At 40.5% G+C, this 16,976-nt stretch overlaps 1 protein-coding gene across 1 annotated transcript in view; it reads left to right on the top strand.

Annotated features, from left to right (window-relative positions):
* The window catches only part of ANKRD42 (ankyrin repeat domain 42), a 179,479-nt gene that overhangs the window by 83,353 nt on the left and 79,150 nt on the right, over positions 1–16,976 (top strand). The window contains exon 12 of the mRNA XM_070623976.1: positions 6,801–6,981. Coding sequence (XP_070480077.1) covers positions 6,801–6,978 — 178 coding nt within the window. The 3' untranslated portion in view covers positions 6,979–6,981. The remainder of the gene's footprint in view (positions 1–6,800; positions 6,982–16,976) is intronic.

Here is a 16,976-nt window from a genome sequence, read left to right as displayed (position 1 = left end):
GTTTTTTGGGATCCTCTTTCATCCAGAAGGGTTGGGTTTCTCCTCCTCAGGGAACACCACGGTCATCTCTGCCTCTCTTGTGCTCCTTGAGCATCTTGTTCCATGCTGTGTAAAGGTGAGACAGGCCAAGGGCTGCTTTTACTTCCCCAGCCTGGGAAGCCAGGACCCATTCTACTGCGGCCAGGCTCACAGAGGCCCTCTTGCTCTGGTTCCTGTGCACACAGGCTCTTTTGTTTGTGCTTTTTCTGCATTGATCTGTCCTCCTATCTGAGCTGTAAGACCTGGGATTCTCATGTGAGCTGACAGGGAAGGGGCAAAGGAAGCCACTTAGTTGGCTTGGAAACCATGATCCAGGCCTGTAGACAAAGGAGTGCTCCACATGGCCTAGTCTGTGTTGGTGTTTGGGGCCGCGTAGGAGTAAAGGGTGTTCTTTTGCCAGAGCTTTCCCGACACTTATATTTCCCTCAGGAACTTTGCAGGTTGGTAGGGGGATAGGGCACTGTGTCCAGCCATCTGCCTTGCAAACCCTTCTATTCCTAATGCTTTGATAGGTCCTTAAAAGTACACACCTTTTCTCATTTATTCCTTACAACACATCTGTAACTAAGTATTCTCAATCTCATTTCACAGATGAGAGAACTGAGCCTTGGAGAAGTTAAATAACTCACTCAGAGCCTTATAGCTAATTACTGTCAGAACTGGGCTCAAGGTCCAGGTCTCTCAGACCCTCTTAACCAAAGCCAGCAAATGAAATAACTGTAAAGCAAAACATTCCCAAGGAGCTGTTTGGGAAGTTATTCCTAACAAGATAGTACCCTGGCTGTCCTTTTAATATTTTTATCTTCTTCTGGTAAAAACAATGCAGATTTATAATTTCAACGGCAAGAGCTGTTCCCAAATGAAAATAGCCATGACATCTTTTTATACAAATTTATATATGCATCCCTCATGAATTGATATGTTTTTACCAGCCTCCAGATCATGGAGTCAAGTGGTTTTAGGTAAATTGTTTTTGGCAATACTTGCTTTTGAAATAAATGCATTATTACTATTTTTTAAATCTTTTGCTAAATTCCTTTGTGAAAGCAAAGATTCACTTCACTGAATTTTCCTGCAGAGGTGTTCGCTGTTTCTGCAGTTGCAGCCTCCAGAGTACCCCAGAGTACAGTCACCACGTAGTCTCCCAGCTGAAGTGAAAAGAAAAGTAAAAATAGTTCCGCTATCCCAATAAAACAATTATTTACATATTTTGGTGTATTTATTAATAGTCTTTTTTCTTATGAATCCTTTTATTTACAGTACAGTTGTAATAAATAACAATGTATATACAATTCTACAGTTTACTTTTAAAAAACTTGATATTACCTATTTATTAACTGTTCAATATAAATTGTATAATATTGCCATTTTCTCATGTGAGTACAGAGACTTTAAAATCATTATATTAGACAGTGTAGATTAAAATTTTAAAACCAATCCCTTTTGTTGGCCATTGAGCCTTCTTTCATAAACAATATAAAATATTTTCGTTCTTTAAGATAAACTTCCAGACTTGACTTTATTGGATTGGAGTATGAATGTTATTGCTCTTTATGTATTTTACCAAATTGTTTTATAAATAAGTTGTCCAAATTTATCCTGGCATTGGTACTTTTGAATGAACCAGTTGCCCTGTACCCTCACTAGCACCAGATATTACCATGACAAAAATCTTTTTTTCTATACTAATTTTACATATAAACTGGCACCTCATAATCATTTTTAGTCTTTATTTCTTTGGTTATTAATGAGATTGATTGTCTAGATGTTTGTTCATGAGTTCTAAATCCTTTTGCATGAATTTTGAGTTCATACCCTTCGTCCAGTTCTTAATTGAGATCCTAATTTTTTAAAAATTATACATGCAGTGTATGGTATAGAATTTTTTTCCACCTCTGTACTAGATTGATAGTAATCCTTCCTCTAATATATGCTGCGAATATTTTTTCATGTTCTGTCATTTTTTTTCTTTCTATATTGACTCTTTAGTAGTATGTACCACTTTAAAAGAAATGTTTACAAATGGAATATTTCAAGGAGGATAGCTGGCTCCAAAAAATCATGTCACAAAAATTGGGATGGAAGGGACCGTATAGTTTGATCTGGGTAAGACTTGGAGGACAGGACTGAGTTCCTCACTTACATGAAGGGCTGCTGTGTTAAAGAGGGATCCAGCTCACCCTGCACAGTTCAAGAAAGCATAGCCAGGGTAAATGATGGGAAGTTGCAGAGAGTAAATAATAAGTGCTGTTTATTGATTATGTTCTTATTCCAGGCTATGTGTCAGGAATTCATTAATCCTCACCACTTTAAGGGAAGAATTATTACACCTCTTTTCCAATGAGCTTGAGGGAGCTGCCCAAGGTCACATGGACAACCAGTGGCAGAGCAGGGCTTGAGCCCAGACTCAAGACAGACCCCAGAGCCCAGGCTCTTTCTGTGGACTGTGTGTTGGGGGCTGGTCACTTCCTCCATCAGGGCCTCAGTTCCTCATTGTAACATAAGGGTTGAAGCAGAGGTCCTCTAGGATCCTTTCCAACTTGAGTGGGTAAAGGAGGAAATGCTGGGGGGCTCCTCACAGTCTCTCACCAATCCCGGTGGTCCAAAGGGAAGATCAGAAGAAGAACGAGCCCTCTGCATCTCTATTTAAATGCTCTTTCTACTAAGGAAACAAGGCCTCTGGATCTCTAGTAAACATTCTTTCTGCTAAGGAATGCTCCTTTTCTTTTCAAGTGTTCCCCTTCAGCTTCTCCCAAACTCTGAGATGTTTGCCATAAAAGGGAAAACCCTATTCAGTACATGAAATATGTTATCTGAGTGAGGGGTCCTGTCTTTAGGTCATATGAAACATTAGAATTGCCTTTAAACACAGGGAACCCAATCCTGCAAATGTTCATGGATTCTGGAGTTGTTCAAGTAAATTTGATGCTTCTAGTAGGAAAAGTGTGGTGTAGTTTTTATGCACATGCTTAATTAAAAACAAATGGACAGGGGCTGGCCCTGTGGCCGAGTGGTTAAGTTTGCACGCTCCGCTTCGGTGGCCCAGGGTTCCACTGGTTCCGATCCTGGGCGCGGACATGGCACCACTCATCAGGCCACTTTGAGGCAGCATCCCACATGCCACAACGAGAAGGACCCACAACTAAAATATACAATTATGTACTGGGGGAATTTGGGGAGAAAAAGCAGGAAAAAAAAAAGATTGGCAACAGTTGTTAGCTCAGGTGCCAATCTTTAAAACAAAAACAAAAATAAAAAAAAAAACCCCAAATGAACAATCAAAAACCAGCTCTAAATGTGGGATAAGGATGGAAGGGGAAATACAATCTGTGCAGGACATTTCTAAGCTGGAGCACAGAGGGGCAGTAAGAGAGAAATTGCTTAAATCTCTTAATGTGCTTCGGTTTTCTTACCTACACCATGGGGATAATACATCCTTCATTGATTCTGAGACACATTTTCTTTTTAATTTTATTGGCTCTGAAGTTGAGATATATAGATTAAATGGTGGGGATTTTTCTTTCTTGGTGGAATATAAATCAGTGATACTTATAACTGAAAGTGTCTTACACAGGGTTGCATGAATTTTGTGAGATAATATATATGCATTCACACAGAGGGTGAGGTACGTAATAAGTATTGAATACATTATATTTGTTTTATAATTTACATATTTTATTTATTCTTACAAACAAAACATATTTATATTTTATATATATTTAATTTATTAAGTATAGTATACATTTTATTATATATTTTATTATATATTTATATATAATAAATTTATAATTTATTATATTTATTTTATTAATATAATAGATTTTGCTGCTTTTCTACAAAAAAGTAGTGAAAAAAAGAAAGGCAATTGCTAGCAGTGCTTATAGAAATAAAAAGAAAATAAGAAAGTGGTGATTTTTAGCTATAAAACACAAGTTTTATGAAGAAAATTATAAGCAAAGGTGATATTTGTAGCTTGAAGATTGAAAAGATTTTGAGTGTATTCCTCATTCTTTCCAAATTCCACTAAAAAAATCCAGCTGGAATTATCCTTGGAAATAAATTGTATTTGCAGATTAATTTGGGGAGAATTGACATCTTTATAATATTTAGCCTTCCAATTCAGATTACGGTGTGTCTAGAGCTCCTTCTATGTCATTCAGTAAGTTTTATTTAATTGATTAATTTATTTCTGAGGAAGATTGTCCCTGAGCTAACATTTGTGCCCATCTTCCTCTATTTTATGTGGGATGCTGCCAAAGCATAGCCTGACAAGCGGTCCTAGGCCTGCACCTGGGATCCAAACCTGCAAACCCTGGGCCACTGAAGCTGAGCACACGAACTTAACCACTCTGCCACCGGGACAGCCCCTGTTTTTTTTTTTAAAGTAATTTCTGTCTTCTACTTTTTTTGAGTTTATCTCCCTCCATCTATCTTCTACTTTTTTTTTTAATAAATGCATTTGAGGCTATAGATGTTTTTTCTGATACTGTGTTGACAGTTTTCTACAAGTTTTGATAGCTAGTACTTTCATTGTTTGCTTCTAAAATAGTTTGTAATTTTGCTTTTTTTCTCTTTAACCTAAGAGTAATGTAGAAGGATCTTCTAAAAATTTCAACTCAACATATTTTTCCTCATTCTATTGTTATTAATATTTAATCTTATTTATTTCAGGGTCTTTTGTTGTTTCTTTTCTTAGGGAGTGTCTTCTCACATCTCCCTGAGGAGAATAATTAAACAATGTAAAGTTTTCTTCTGCTTGCTCTGTAGGTGTTACTTCTTCTTGGTTAAATTAGTCCTAATCTTCACCAGTGTTGCTTTCCTCAAATATTGGTGATTCTTGATTAGTGCCCATTTTTATATATGAACATTTGTGTTTGAGGGTCTCTGAATGCAGATTACATTTTCAGCTTTTGTGACTGTGACAGGAGAGAGGCAGAATGTGCTGCTCATGGGCGCATGCCGGGAGCTCGCATCCCAGGGGGCCTGGCCTGTCACATCGCACTCGCTCTCACTGGGCAAATCCTGCTCTACCTCTTAGAAGAAGCAAGGAGTGTGGCAGGACCCACAGAACCAGCTCCTGCTATGGAAGCCCTTGAACTAAGCACCCTGAGAAGTGCCTAAGGTCTTTTCTACCCCTTATATATTTTAACTCCAAGCTTGGCACCCTCCTGGAACTATCCCTAATAGTCTTTTCTTGTCATATTTTGGGCTATGGTTATATCATCAATATGATCCCACTTGTTTTCTGTCTTTCAGGGATTCCCCAAAAGTCCTGATTTGCTCGTGGGTAATCTTTATTATTTTCAGTGTTGTTGTTAGTATCAAAGTATCTATCTATCTATCTATCCATCTATCTATCTATCTATCTATCATATATCTATCTATCTATCTCTTACTGTGATAGGTGGAATAATGGCCCCCAAAGATATCCATATCCTAACCTCTGGAACCTGTGAATATGTTACCTTACATGGCAAAAGGGATTTTGCGTATGTGATTAAATGAAGAATCTTGAGACAGGGAGATTATCCTGGATTATCCAGGTGGGCCCTTCCCTTGCAAGGGAAGAGGGAGGCAGGAAAGTCAGAGTCAGAGAAAGCAGAGATTGGAGTGATGCAATTCTGGCTTTGACAATGAAAGGGGACTGTGAGCCCAGGAATGTGAGTGGCCTCTAGGAACTGGAAAGGGCAAGGAAATGGATTATCCCCTAGAGACTCCAGAGGAACGTAGCCCTTAACTGCAGCCCAGTAAGACTCATTTTGGACTTCTGACCTCCAGGACTGTAAGATAATAAATGTGTGTTGCTTTAAGTCATTAAGTTTGTGGTAATTTGTTACAGCAGCAAAAGGAAGCTAATACACTTAACTATATTTACGCTTTTAATCCTCAAAACAACTCATTTTAAAAATGAGGAAACTGAGGCTCAGAGATGTTAAATGTCTTGCCCAAGGTCACACAGTTGGTAGATGGTAGAGCTGAGATTTGAACCTAGGTAGTCTGGCTCCCGTGTCTGTGTGCTTAACCAATGTACTACACTGTCTCTCATGTTAATGTTTTTATTAAACATTTATTATTTTGTTTGTTATTTTTTTCAAAATATCCTTCCTACAGTTTTATAAGATTTTAAAGGGGAGGTAAATGTGTGTGCTCTTCTATCCCTTTTGGTGTATCCCTCATGAATGCCAAGATTCTACTGTAGAGACTACTATAGTATAGTGGTTACGACTGGGGCTAAACCAGTGCTTGTGTTGTTACTTACTAGCTGAGTGATGCTGTGACAGTTGTTTATTACAGCTTCAGTGTTCTGACTTGTAAATGGGGATAATAATAGTATTTATAGGGATTGTTTTAAACTGAATAATGCATATAAAACATTTGTACACACAGAGTAAGAAGGTACTATTTATTGAGCTGTTATATAGCTGATAATAATAGTAGCATTATTAGAACTAATAATGTCACATTACTAGAATTATTTTTATTTATCACTATGCATATTTCATATCCTAGAGCTCACACAGCAGGAGGGGGTGAGAGGCTCATTTAGCTTAATGTCCTTTCCTAGGCTTCTGGAATATTGGTGGTGCCAGACCTGGGTCCTGTTATTTAATGAGAAGAAAGCTGGCGGCAGCCTCACACAGGTGCCCTTTCCTGAGGTTTAAAGCAGAGACAAAAGATACTCATCCAAAGAAAAAGATTAGATTAAGCAATTCACCAGTTCACGGAGTTCTTTCAACTGTTGTGTCCTTTTCCTTTCCAAGGAGCTCCTGTCCCCATCTGCCTTCTACAGGCAGCGCCTGGGTAGGCCAGCCTCTGAGTCTGCTGAATTCTCCGTTGTGGGAGACCCTGCCCAGGACCTGGGATGCCGCTGGGAGTGAAGGTGGAGGGCTGTTGGCTGATGTACCTGCAGTTCATTTCCCTTCTCCTTCTGGTCCTTGAGAGGTAAGAGAGAGAGGCAGAGGTGACTTTTGATGTCAGAGTTGTCCCATCTGCCTGCCTCCTTCCCTGTACTCCCATTCTGCTCACCCCCCAACCCTCCCAGCATAAGCAGCAGCAGAAGGGATGTGATTGGCAGCTGGGAGGGAGCAGCAGTCAGAACTGTGAACAGCCTCAGGCTCATCTTCCAGAGCATCCGGTCTGGAAGCTGCGGGGGAGGGGAGGCTTCTGCTTAAAAAAAAATTGTGTATTTTATTATAAACATATTGCATGTTTGGAAATAAAAAAGTACGGAAATCCATAGAGTTTGGAATGAAATTATTCTCTAATACTATGTCCTAAAGATAATCGCTGCTAATAGTTCAGTGTATTTCCTTTCCATTGTGCTGCAACTGGCTTTTCTCACTTATTATTACATCTCAGACATCTTTCCAGGTCAGTACATATAGATCTACTTCGTTCTTCTTGGTAACTGAATAGTGTTACATGGTATAGGTAGAACATTATCCTTTTAACTGGTGTTCCTATTAATGGATACTTAGGTTGTATTCAAAATTTTTTTTTTTTGCTATTATAAGCAAAGCTGCACCAAACACTTATAGATATTTCTCAGTGCACACATGTGATAATGTCTGTAGGAAGAATTCTTAGAAGTAAAATAGCTGAGTCAAAGAAGTTTCCACGTTTAAATGTTGAAATATATTGTTGTATTGCCCTTGAAAAAGTTTCACTAATTTGCATACTCTCATGAGGGTGTTCCTTAACTTTCAGTAACCCTTACCAGCATGCAATATGTGAATTGTTGAATCAATAGCTCCTGAGGTCTCCAGAGATTTGGACGATACTCATTAGCTCTTTCAGTGCAGGTGAACTCCTTTCTGTGTGCCTTGTTCAGATACTATGGTAGGCATAGGGTATTCAAAGATGTCTAAAGGTTGAATAACACTCCATACCCATATTGGAAGCGTTCACAAAAATTAAAAGATAATGTGCCAAATATCAGGAAGTAAATAAAGTACTGAGAAAGCATGAAGGAGGAAGTAACTGCCTCTTTCTGGGGCCTTTGGGACAGGCTTCTCAGAGGAAGTGGGCCTTGAAAGATGAGTAGGAGTTCTCCTGGCAAAGAAGTGGGGAAGGGCATTCTAGGTAGAAGGACTAGCATAAGCAAAGTCCTAGATGTGGGGAAGTTCATGTGTTGTCTGGAGAATGGTTCCTTTGATCAGTAGGATGATTGGGAGGAGTGGTGAGAAATCAATCAGGAGAGATGGACCACATTGTGAAGGATCTTGAATGCTACAAGAAGGGGGACATGTTCAGATCAGGTGGAGAAAGAGCTGGAGGGTAGAAGGCCTGGAGCACAGGAAAGTGAGTTCAGGAGGAGGTCATAAAGCATGGGATCAAGGTGACTGTGCTTTGGACAGAGAGGAGACAGCAGGGGGTATGGGAATACTTGGGCACATGCCTTTGGTATCTCAGACTCAGCCTAGACTGGTCAGAATTGGGCCCAGAGGCTGTTATCTGGGGCAAATTTATTATACTGGATGGCTAATAAAACTATTGATTTGATTTTGTTTTGCAATAAGAAATTCCTCTGCTGGGAGAAATGTCAAATGTGATGTGTCTGAGGGGAATGAGCAATAGAACTGCTTAACTTAGTTCAACTGAAAACTGCTGTCTCAGGACCAGGGCTGCTCATGCTCTGTACTGGGCCAAGGTGAGGCCTTTATTGGGCTGTAATTCTCTTCTTGATTAGAAGCCCTGACACTGACCTAAGCTAGAGAGATTGGAGAGGATGCAAGCGAGAAAACCAAAGGTGAGAGCAATGGCCTTGTGAAAGTCAAAACCAGGAGTTAGCGTGGACACATAGTCATTTACTCCTCAAAACTGTATTAGAATTTACTCTGTTCCAAGCATGGTGCTGGCCACTGGAGACACAAAGTCTCTGTCACCTAGAGACCTGGTCTAGGACTAGAGTCAAAAGAGCTTGCAAATGGGTTGGTTTGGCATGGTCTGATCTCGTCTTAAATAAAATGATAGAGTTTGCAATGTTTGTCCTTGGAATCCTCTTCTCATCTCCTTTTCTCCATCTGATCCTGCCTCAGGCTTCTCCAGGATGGTGAGGTGTGTCACATTCTTGTTGTCAGCTGACTGCCAGCTCATCCCCATTAAAGCATCAACGGATGATCAGAGCATTTCTAATAATAGCTTAGGGCATGATCCATCCTGAGCTTTGTTTTCCAATGTATGTGAGAGAAAGTCTGGGAAAAATATTTGGTCTAGGTTCTGGCTGGTCCCAGCCTGCTTGCTCACTAGCTTTGTGACTTTGGAAAAGCATTTAGCCTCTCTGAGCCTCTTTTTACTCACCTGAAAATGTGAGGCATCATGGCTCCTGCTCCGCCCTCCTCATGGATTGAAGGCTCAGTAGGATGTGAATGTGCTTTGAAAATTGTTGAATGTAATACAAAAGCAAGAGCCTCTAATGACTCCCTGTGCCCTCTGTTGCTTGGAGACGGAGACCTAGATTGTTATTGCAGAGTGCTCGTAATTCACAAGCTGCCCCTTTCCTTACCCCAACTCTCAAGGTAGTGAACATACCACACTTTGGTTTACTTCCTCCCATTCAAAGATGGCGGACTTTGGGGCTAATGGGCTTGAACTAATTTTCCCCAAGAAGATACCTGTGTGGGGCAAGGTGAGTGAGACTTAAAAAGAATTCCCTGAAGATTTCTATGTAGGTGGCAGGATAAGAGCAAATAGGTTTGGAGTATAGCAGGAGACATTACGTCAAACATTGGGAAGAATAAATCTGGTTTTAAGGGTAAGGAGAGACTGGACTGTGAGACCCTGAAACTTTCTAAGAACTGGGCATTGTCCCTTCGAGTCAACTGTGTGACTTTGAGCAAGTTACCAAGGTCACTTTCTTACCATTTACTAAGTTATCAAGGGTCTCTGGGTCTCTGTTGCTTCCTGGGGATTGTATTGAGGTAACATAAAGTGTATGCCAAAGTGTGAGCTGAATTGAATCTCCTTTTCTGGAACATATTCTGATATGGAGGAAAAAAGATGGAGGCAGCTCTTTTTGTATAATTTATGGGGCAGGAGGATAAGTTAGGTAACTAGAAAACTAAATCCTAGCATCCTGCAAAGACCTTATGGAGAATTCACATTGCAGATAGTATGAAAACTTGGTGAAAATCCAGTTAGTAATTCTAAACCAAATGTGAATGTTCAACTGCTGAAATACTACCATTTGTGCTCAGTTGGAGGAGATGCATGTAACCATCTTGAGCTTTTCCCTACAAAAATGTTTGGCAAAAAGAAAATTTTGCTTAATTAGCCAGGACAAAGGCAACTAGTAAGGAGTTAAAGAAGTCTGGCTTAAATATGAGAAGGCTGAGTTTACTTGCCACTGATGAGCAAACCTTCATGGAAGGGAAATGAAGGTATCGACTGATCATTCACATCAACGAGGGGGCTCCTGTCCTGTCTCCCATCAGGAGTGTTGGTGCTGAGACCTTCCCAAATCAGAGCCATTAAATGACATAATAGAGGACATGATCATGAAAAATGATGATGGTGATGGGAGCCGCCCTTCTTTGGAAATGTGCCATGTGCCATTCCCTGTGCTAAGTGCTTCACATGGATTATCTCACTGAATTCTCCTTACCATGTGATGATGATTATTCTAACTTTAGAGATGCAGAAACTGAGGTTAGTGAATGTAAATACCTCACCCATGGTTGTCCCTCTAAGAAATGAGCAAACCCTGGGCAGTGTCACCCAAGATCCAACAAGTAAATATATTGTGTCTTAATTTAAATTGTTTTCTAGATCCTACTCTAATCATTGCTATAAGTTATAAGATATTTAAATTAAATTGAAGCAGTGTGCTGAGATTTCCTTTATTTGAATGCTGCCAGATGGCTGAGTTTTAAACTTCCTTGAAAAGACTCTGAGCTTTCAAATCAAGGCATCTTATTGCTTGCAAGATACCATACTGCTAATTTTTAGAACAATCTCACAAGCTAGGTACTATTATCCCATTAACAGATGAAGAAATTGAGTCTCGGATAATTTAAGTCAGTGTTCCTCAAACTTTAGTGTATCTGGGGATATTGTTAAAACCAGATTCTGACTCAGTAGGTCTGGCATGGAGTTTGAGATTCTGCATTTCCAACAAACTCCCAGGTATTGCTAAGGCTGCTGGTCTGGGGACCATACTTTGAGAAGCAAGGATCACATAGCACAAAAGAATGAGATCCTTAAAGCCTAGTCTCTTAACACTATCTGGTGGCTTCTAAGGTGTAGTATTGGGCGTACTGAAATTACATGGTTGCCCTTTGTCTGCTGGGATAGTCAGCTGGACAGGAATCTAGAATCGAATCTGGTTCTGACAGCTCTACCTCTTGGTCATGCACTATCCCCTCTCTGAGCCTCAGTTCCACTCTATATACAAAGCTGGGGGTAAATTACATGACTTCTAAGATCTCTGAATGCCAGGGCAAATCAGGAGGAGAGGTACCCAGGATGCAGGCTGGACCCCTGAATGGAAAGATGTTTCCATGAGATGGGAAGGTTGAAAGGAGTCACCTTAGAATACAGATCATTTCTGAGAGCATCCTGCCCAGGATCAGTAGAGAAAACATTTTATACATGAGAAAGAGAAATGATTAATGCCTCTCAGTGTGTTGATCTTCTAAGGGACTGTGATTTAGCACCAGAAACCTGGGGAGCTGGAAGTCAGACTCTGCAGGCTGTCCTTTAAACAGTAGAGAGGGAACAGCCACTGGATGTCTGTCACTTTGTGTGTCACAGGCTGTCCTGGGCTTTCAGCCCTGTTTGGGAAGGTGGAGATTTCCTTCTGACCCACCATCCTTGAGCTGGGTGCCTCATGTTACGTTCAGGAGCACCAAGGTAGATGGGACTGTTTGCTGAGGTATACAGACAGTGCTCAAGTTTTCAAAACTCTGGTGGAGAGAAAGGTGGTGTTTTTGAGGAACTGATAATGACCCAAACAGAGAAATTTCCTGTCTGATTTATTCCTCACCAGGGTTACCTGGGAAGGTAGAGTTGACTTTCTGGGACTGAAGCCAGATGGGGAAAGTGCATTTGTTTATCTTTTTTGGAGAAATGTCTGTTTAAGTCTTACTTATTTTTGAATGAGGTTATTTTGAGTTGTAGGAGTTCTTTATATATTATGGCTATTAATCACTTATGAGATATATGATTTACAAGTATTTTCTCCCATCCCATTGGTCGCTCTTTTTCTATCGATTGTGTCCTTTGCTGCACAGAGGTTTTTAATTTTAATGTAGTCCAATTTATCTCTTTTTTACTTTTGTTGCCTATGCTTTTGGTGTCATTTGCAAAAAATCATTGCCAAATCCAATATCATAATGTTTTTCCCCTATGTTTTATTCTAAGACTTTTATAGTTTTAGGTGTTACATTTAGATCTCTGATCCATTTTGAGTTAACTTCTTTTGCATGTAAATAGCGGTTACCTCGAGGGCTGGCCCCGTGGTGGAGTGGCTGGGTTTGCGAGCTCTGCTTCGGTGGCCTGGAGTTTCACTGGTTCGAATCCTGGGCGCGGACATGGCGCTGCTGGTCAGCTGTGCTGGGGCTGCATCCCTCGTGCCACAGCTGGAAGCACCTAAAACTAGAGGTGCACGGCTGTGTACCAGGGGGGCCTTGGGGAGAAAAAGGAAGAATAAAATCTTAAAAAAAAATACCAGTTATCTCAATGCCATTTGTTAAAAAGATTGCCTTTCCACCCATTGAATGGTCTTGGCATCTTGCTGAAAATTTCTGGACTCTCTTTTCTATTCCATTGGTCTATATGTCTGTCTTTATGCCAGTACCACACTGTTTTGATTACTATAACTTTGTAATAAGTTTTGAAATCAAGAAATATGAGACCTCTAACTTTGTTCTTTCTTCAGATGGTTTTGGCTGTTCCGGGTCCCTTGAGATTCCATATGAATTTTAGGATGGAGCTTTCTATTTCATTAAAAATATGTCATTGGGATGTTAATAGGGGTTGCGTTAAATTTATAGATTGTGAGGTGAGCCTGGTGGCATAGTGGTTAAGTTCACGCACTCCACTTTTGCAGATCCTGGGTGCGGACCTGCACACTACTTATCAAGCCATGCGGTGGTGGGTATCCCACATGTAATATAGAAGAAGATAGGCACAGATGTTAGCTCAGGGCCAGTCTTCCTCAGTGAAAAAGAGGAAGATTGACGGTGGATCTTAGCTCAGGGCTAATCTTCCTCACCAAATATAAATAAATAAATAAATAAATAAATAAATAAAATTTAAAAAAACCTCTATAGATTGCTTTGGATAGTATTCACATCTTAACAGTAATGTCTTCCAATCCCTAAACACAGGCTGTCTTTCCGTTTATTTCTGTCATCTTACATCTGTTTCAGCATGGTTTTGTTGTTTTCAATGTACAACTCTTTCACCTCTCTCACTGTTTTAAAGGTATTATTTAATCTTTATAACAACCTTAAGAGGTGGGTACTGTTTTGATCTCCATTTATAAATGAGAATACTGAAGTACAGATGTTAAGTAACTTGCCTATGGGCGAATGACTAGTAGGTGGAGTGACCAGGATTCAAACCTTGGCAATCTGGACACAGGTTCTGTGCTCTTAAATGCTTTCCTATATTATTTAGACAATTTTGCGAAACCTGCGGAGGGAGATGACAAGAAGAAGTGAAGCCAGTTCAATTCTAGACTCCAGGAAGGTTCAGGAATTCGAAGTACCAGATGCCTCACAAGGTAGAGGTGAGGGATGGGGCTAAAAACAGGATTATATGAGGAGAAGGAAAACGACCAGATTCTCTTTTGCACCTTAATCAACCAGGCAATCGCCTCTCACATCCCAGCAGGCTGGGGGAAGTAGTCTATTCTTTGGAAAAATTGAATCAGACAGGCTCTGCACTCAAGACTCTCAAGTAGAGGACAGGCATCTTACTGAAAGCAGTAGAATTCTGTACTCTGAATTCACTGTACTCCGGCAAATAACCAAGTAAAGCAGAGTAGTTCAGGACCTTGTCTTCAGGTCACATTGATGTGTATTGTGGGATAAATGTAAAGCAATGAAGATATTAATATGTGCATATCATATAGTCCATTTGCTTGAAGGGACACATGGGCTGTAATGGGTACAGTGACGTCTGCATACATTATTGAAAGGTGGACTTTAAAGGGTTTATAAGGACATGTAAAGTTTGTAGGAGTGGGTAGCAGTACAACCTACTTCCTTGTCCTCTACAGAACAAAGTGGCCATAGCAGTTTCCTTAGACTGATTTTTGTTCTCTTGCTCTCTACCTTACTATGGTTGCTCTGGTACTCCCTGGAGCAAAGATCCTGGAACACATGTAACTATTCTTATAAGATTCTGTCATTCCAAACAAGCCCCGGCTCTCTATTTGGAATTCTATTTAATAAATGACTCACAAAGGTGTAGTTAACGCTTGAAAAACAAACAAAAACTTTTGGGGATTATTTGAGCTCTCTCTTTGACAGTCGAGGCAAATGGAGCTGGGAAGATTCTCTTGATAAGAGAATTATTTGTTAACCTGTTGAGAAGGGAGATAAATCAAGTTGGGAAGATAATTTAAAAGCAGGCTGTGTTACTTGTTAGATTATTGTCACTCAGCTCCAAATCCAACGTTCTATACTCTGCTTTGTGATGCTGGTGCTCGATCTCTGCAGAACATTTTCTCCTTTGCTGGTTGGCATTTTGTTAGGTTCTGTCAATAGAGGGCACTACAGGGAAGTTGGAAAGCAGGAGGAAGGGAGAAATGACCTCCCTATTCCTGTTTGCTTGTTGTTCTTTTCATCCCAGCTGTAGCCCTTTACCCCAATGGTAGTGGTTGGTTCTAGCCCCCATCATCTTTTGGAACTCCCAGCATTGGCCTCATCTTGCTCCATCAGTGGTATTAGCAACAGCCAGGTTTTGCCTCCCCCAGAGGTCTGAGCCTAGCTCCATGAAGCTTCTCCTTTAATCTCTCTCTTTGTCTTTCAGCCCTAGGGGTGGTAGCTTCTAACTGTGGTTACTATCTGTGGGTAACCTAAATGTTCCCCTTTTCCTCTTTCAACCTTCCAACATCTGTCTAACCAATTCCCTATATTAAATTCCCTGTGTTGAAATGCTCAGAGTAGTTTATGTTTTCCCAACCAGACCCAGACAGATACACAGAATGATGTAAAAATGGATCTGCAGAGATGACCTGATTTTCTCATCAGTTAGTTGAAAAGTGCTGTGTGATCCTTCTGGATGAAACTCCTCCTCCTATTCTTTTTTTGTTTTTTTTGAGTAAGATTAGCCTTGGGCTAACATCAGCCACCAATCCCTCCTATTTTTGCTGAAGAAAATTGGTTCTGAGCTAACATCTGTGTGCATCTTCCTCTACTTTATTTGTGGGATGCCTGCCACAGCATGGCTTGATAAGTGGTGCATAGGTCTGCACCTGGGATCTGAACCTGCGAATGCCAGGCCACCAAAGCGAAACATGTGAACTTAACTGCTATGTTGCTGGGCCGGCCCCTCCTCTTCCTATTCTTGATAGATAACACATAATTTGGGAAACTTTAGAATATACAGTCTTTCAGAAAGGCCAGATGGTACCTAATCTGAGACAAAACAGTAGTAAGTAGAGACTTTGACCCTATTCCCTTACTGCTCACCTTTGGAATCTGGCCACTGAAATCTGAGGGAATGCAATTCCTTCCACATAGTTCTGTACTCTGTTGCATGTGATAAAAACCCAGTTCAAATTAGAGTAAGCCAAAAAGAGACAATATATTGTTCACGTCCTGGAAAATCGAAGAGCAGAGCGAGCTTCAGGTAATACTGGATTCAGGAGCTCAGACATATTAAGACAGTCTCTTCATATCTTGGTTTAGATTTTCTCTAATGGCTTAATTCTCAGGCAGGGTCATTCTGTCTGGTGGTAATGATGGCTATACAATTTGTTCTTAGAGTTTTATGTCATTCTTAGAACTCATGATTCCAAAGAAAAGTGAGACCTGATCCCCCATCTCTCATTTTCAAACGTCATAGACACTGAGCTTGTTTGTTATGCCTGGGCCACATGCCCTTTTGTGAACTAACTGCTGTGGCGAGAAGCAAAGGAAGGAACAATTGGCTGAGTCTGGTTATATGCCCATCTACCCCTAGGTTGGAGGACCAACAGATGCAAATAGAGGGAGAGGGTGAATCATGATGATAATACTACTTTTATTTATCTCATTTAATACACAAAGCTATCCTGCAATGGTCTGAATATTTGTGTCCTCCCAAAATTTAAATGTTGAAACCCAATGCCCAATGTGATGGAATTTGGAGGTGGGGACTTTGGGAGTTGCTTAAATCATGAGAATGGAGCCCTATGAATGGTATTAAAGCTTTTATAAAAGAGACCCCAGAGGGCTCCCTAGCCCTTCCACCATGTGAGGACACAGCAAGAAGGTGCTGTCTATGAACCAGAAAGTGGGCTTTTACCAGACGCCAAATCCACTATTGCCTTGGTCTTGGACTTCCCAGACTCCAGAACTGTGAGAAATACGCATTTGTTGTCTATAAGCCACTCAGTTTATAGTTTTTCGTTAGAGCAGCCTGAATGGACTATGACACTACCTATGGGGTAGACATTATAAATATGCTTTAACCCATTAAGAAATAGGCTCATGGGAGTTAAGATGCTCACCCAAAGTGATTCAGCTTGTGAGTGGGATTCAAGTGCAGGTCTGATAACTCCAAAGCCCCTGCTGTTTTCATTTTGATACACTGCTTGTCTTATAAAACCATATCCAAGAGAGGGGCCACGGGTCACATTGGAGAAGTCGTATTTGTTTTTAGGTCCTGGAGGGTTGACTTTGGATCTAGAGACAGAAGACAGAGTCAAACGGAATAGAGAAATGAGGAGTAAAGATAGGAATGAGATGTGGAAGTCCAGGGCTTTAGCTGTGAAATTGGTTGGG

This window comes from Equus przewalskii, chromosome 6 (genome assembly GCF_037783145.1).
Source record: "Equus przewalskii isolate Varuska chromosome 6, EquPr2, whole genome shotgun sequence".
Lineage (NCBI taxonomy): Eukaryota > Metazoa > Chordata > Mammalia > Perissodactyla > Equidae > Equus > Equus przewalskii.
The sequence above is the reverse complement of the archived record's forward strand: the minus strand, read 5'-3'. Positions and strand labels throughout refer to the sequence as shown.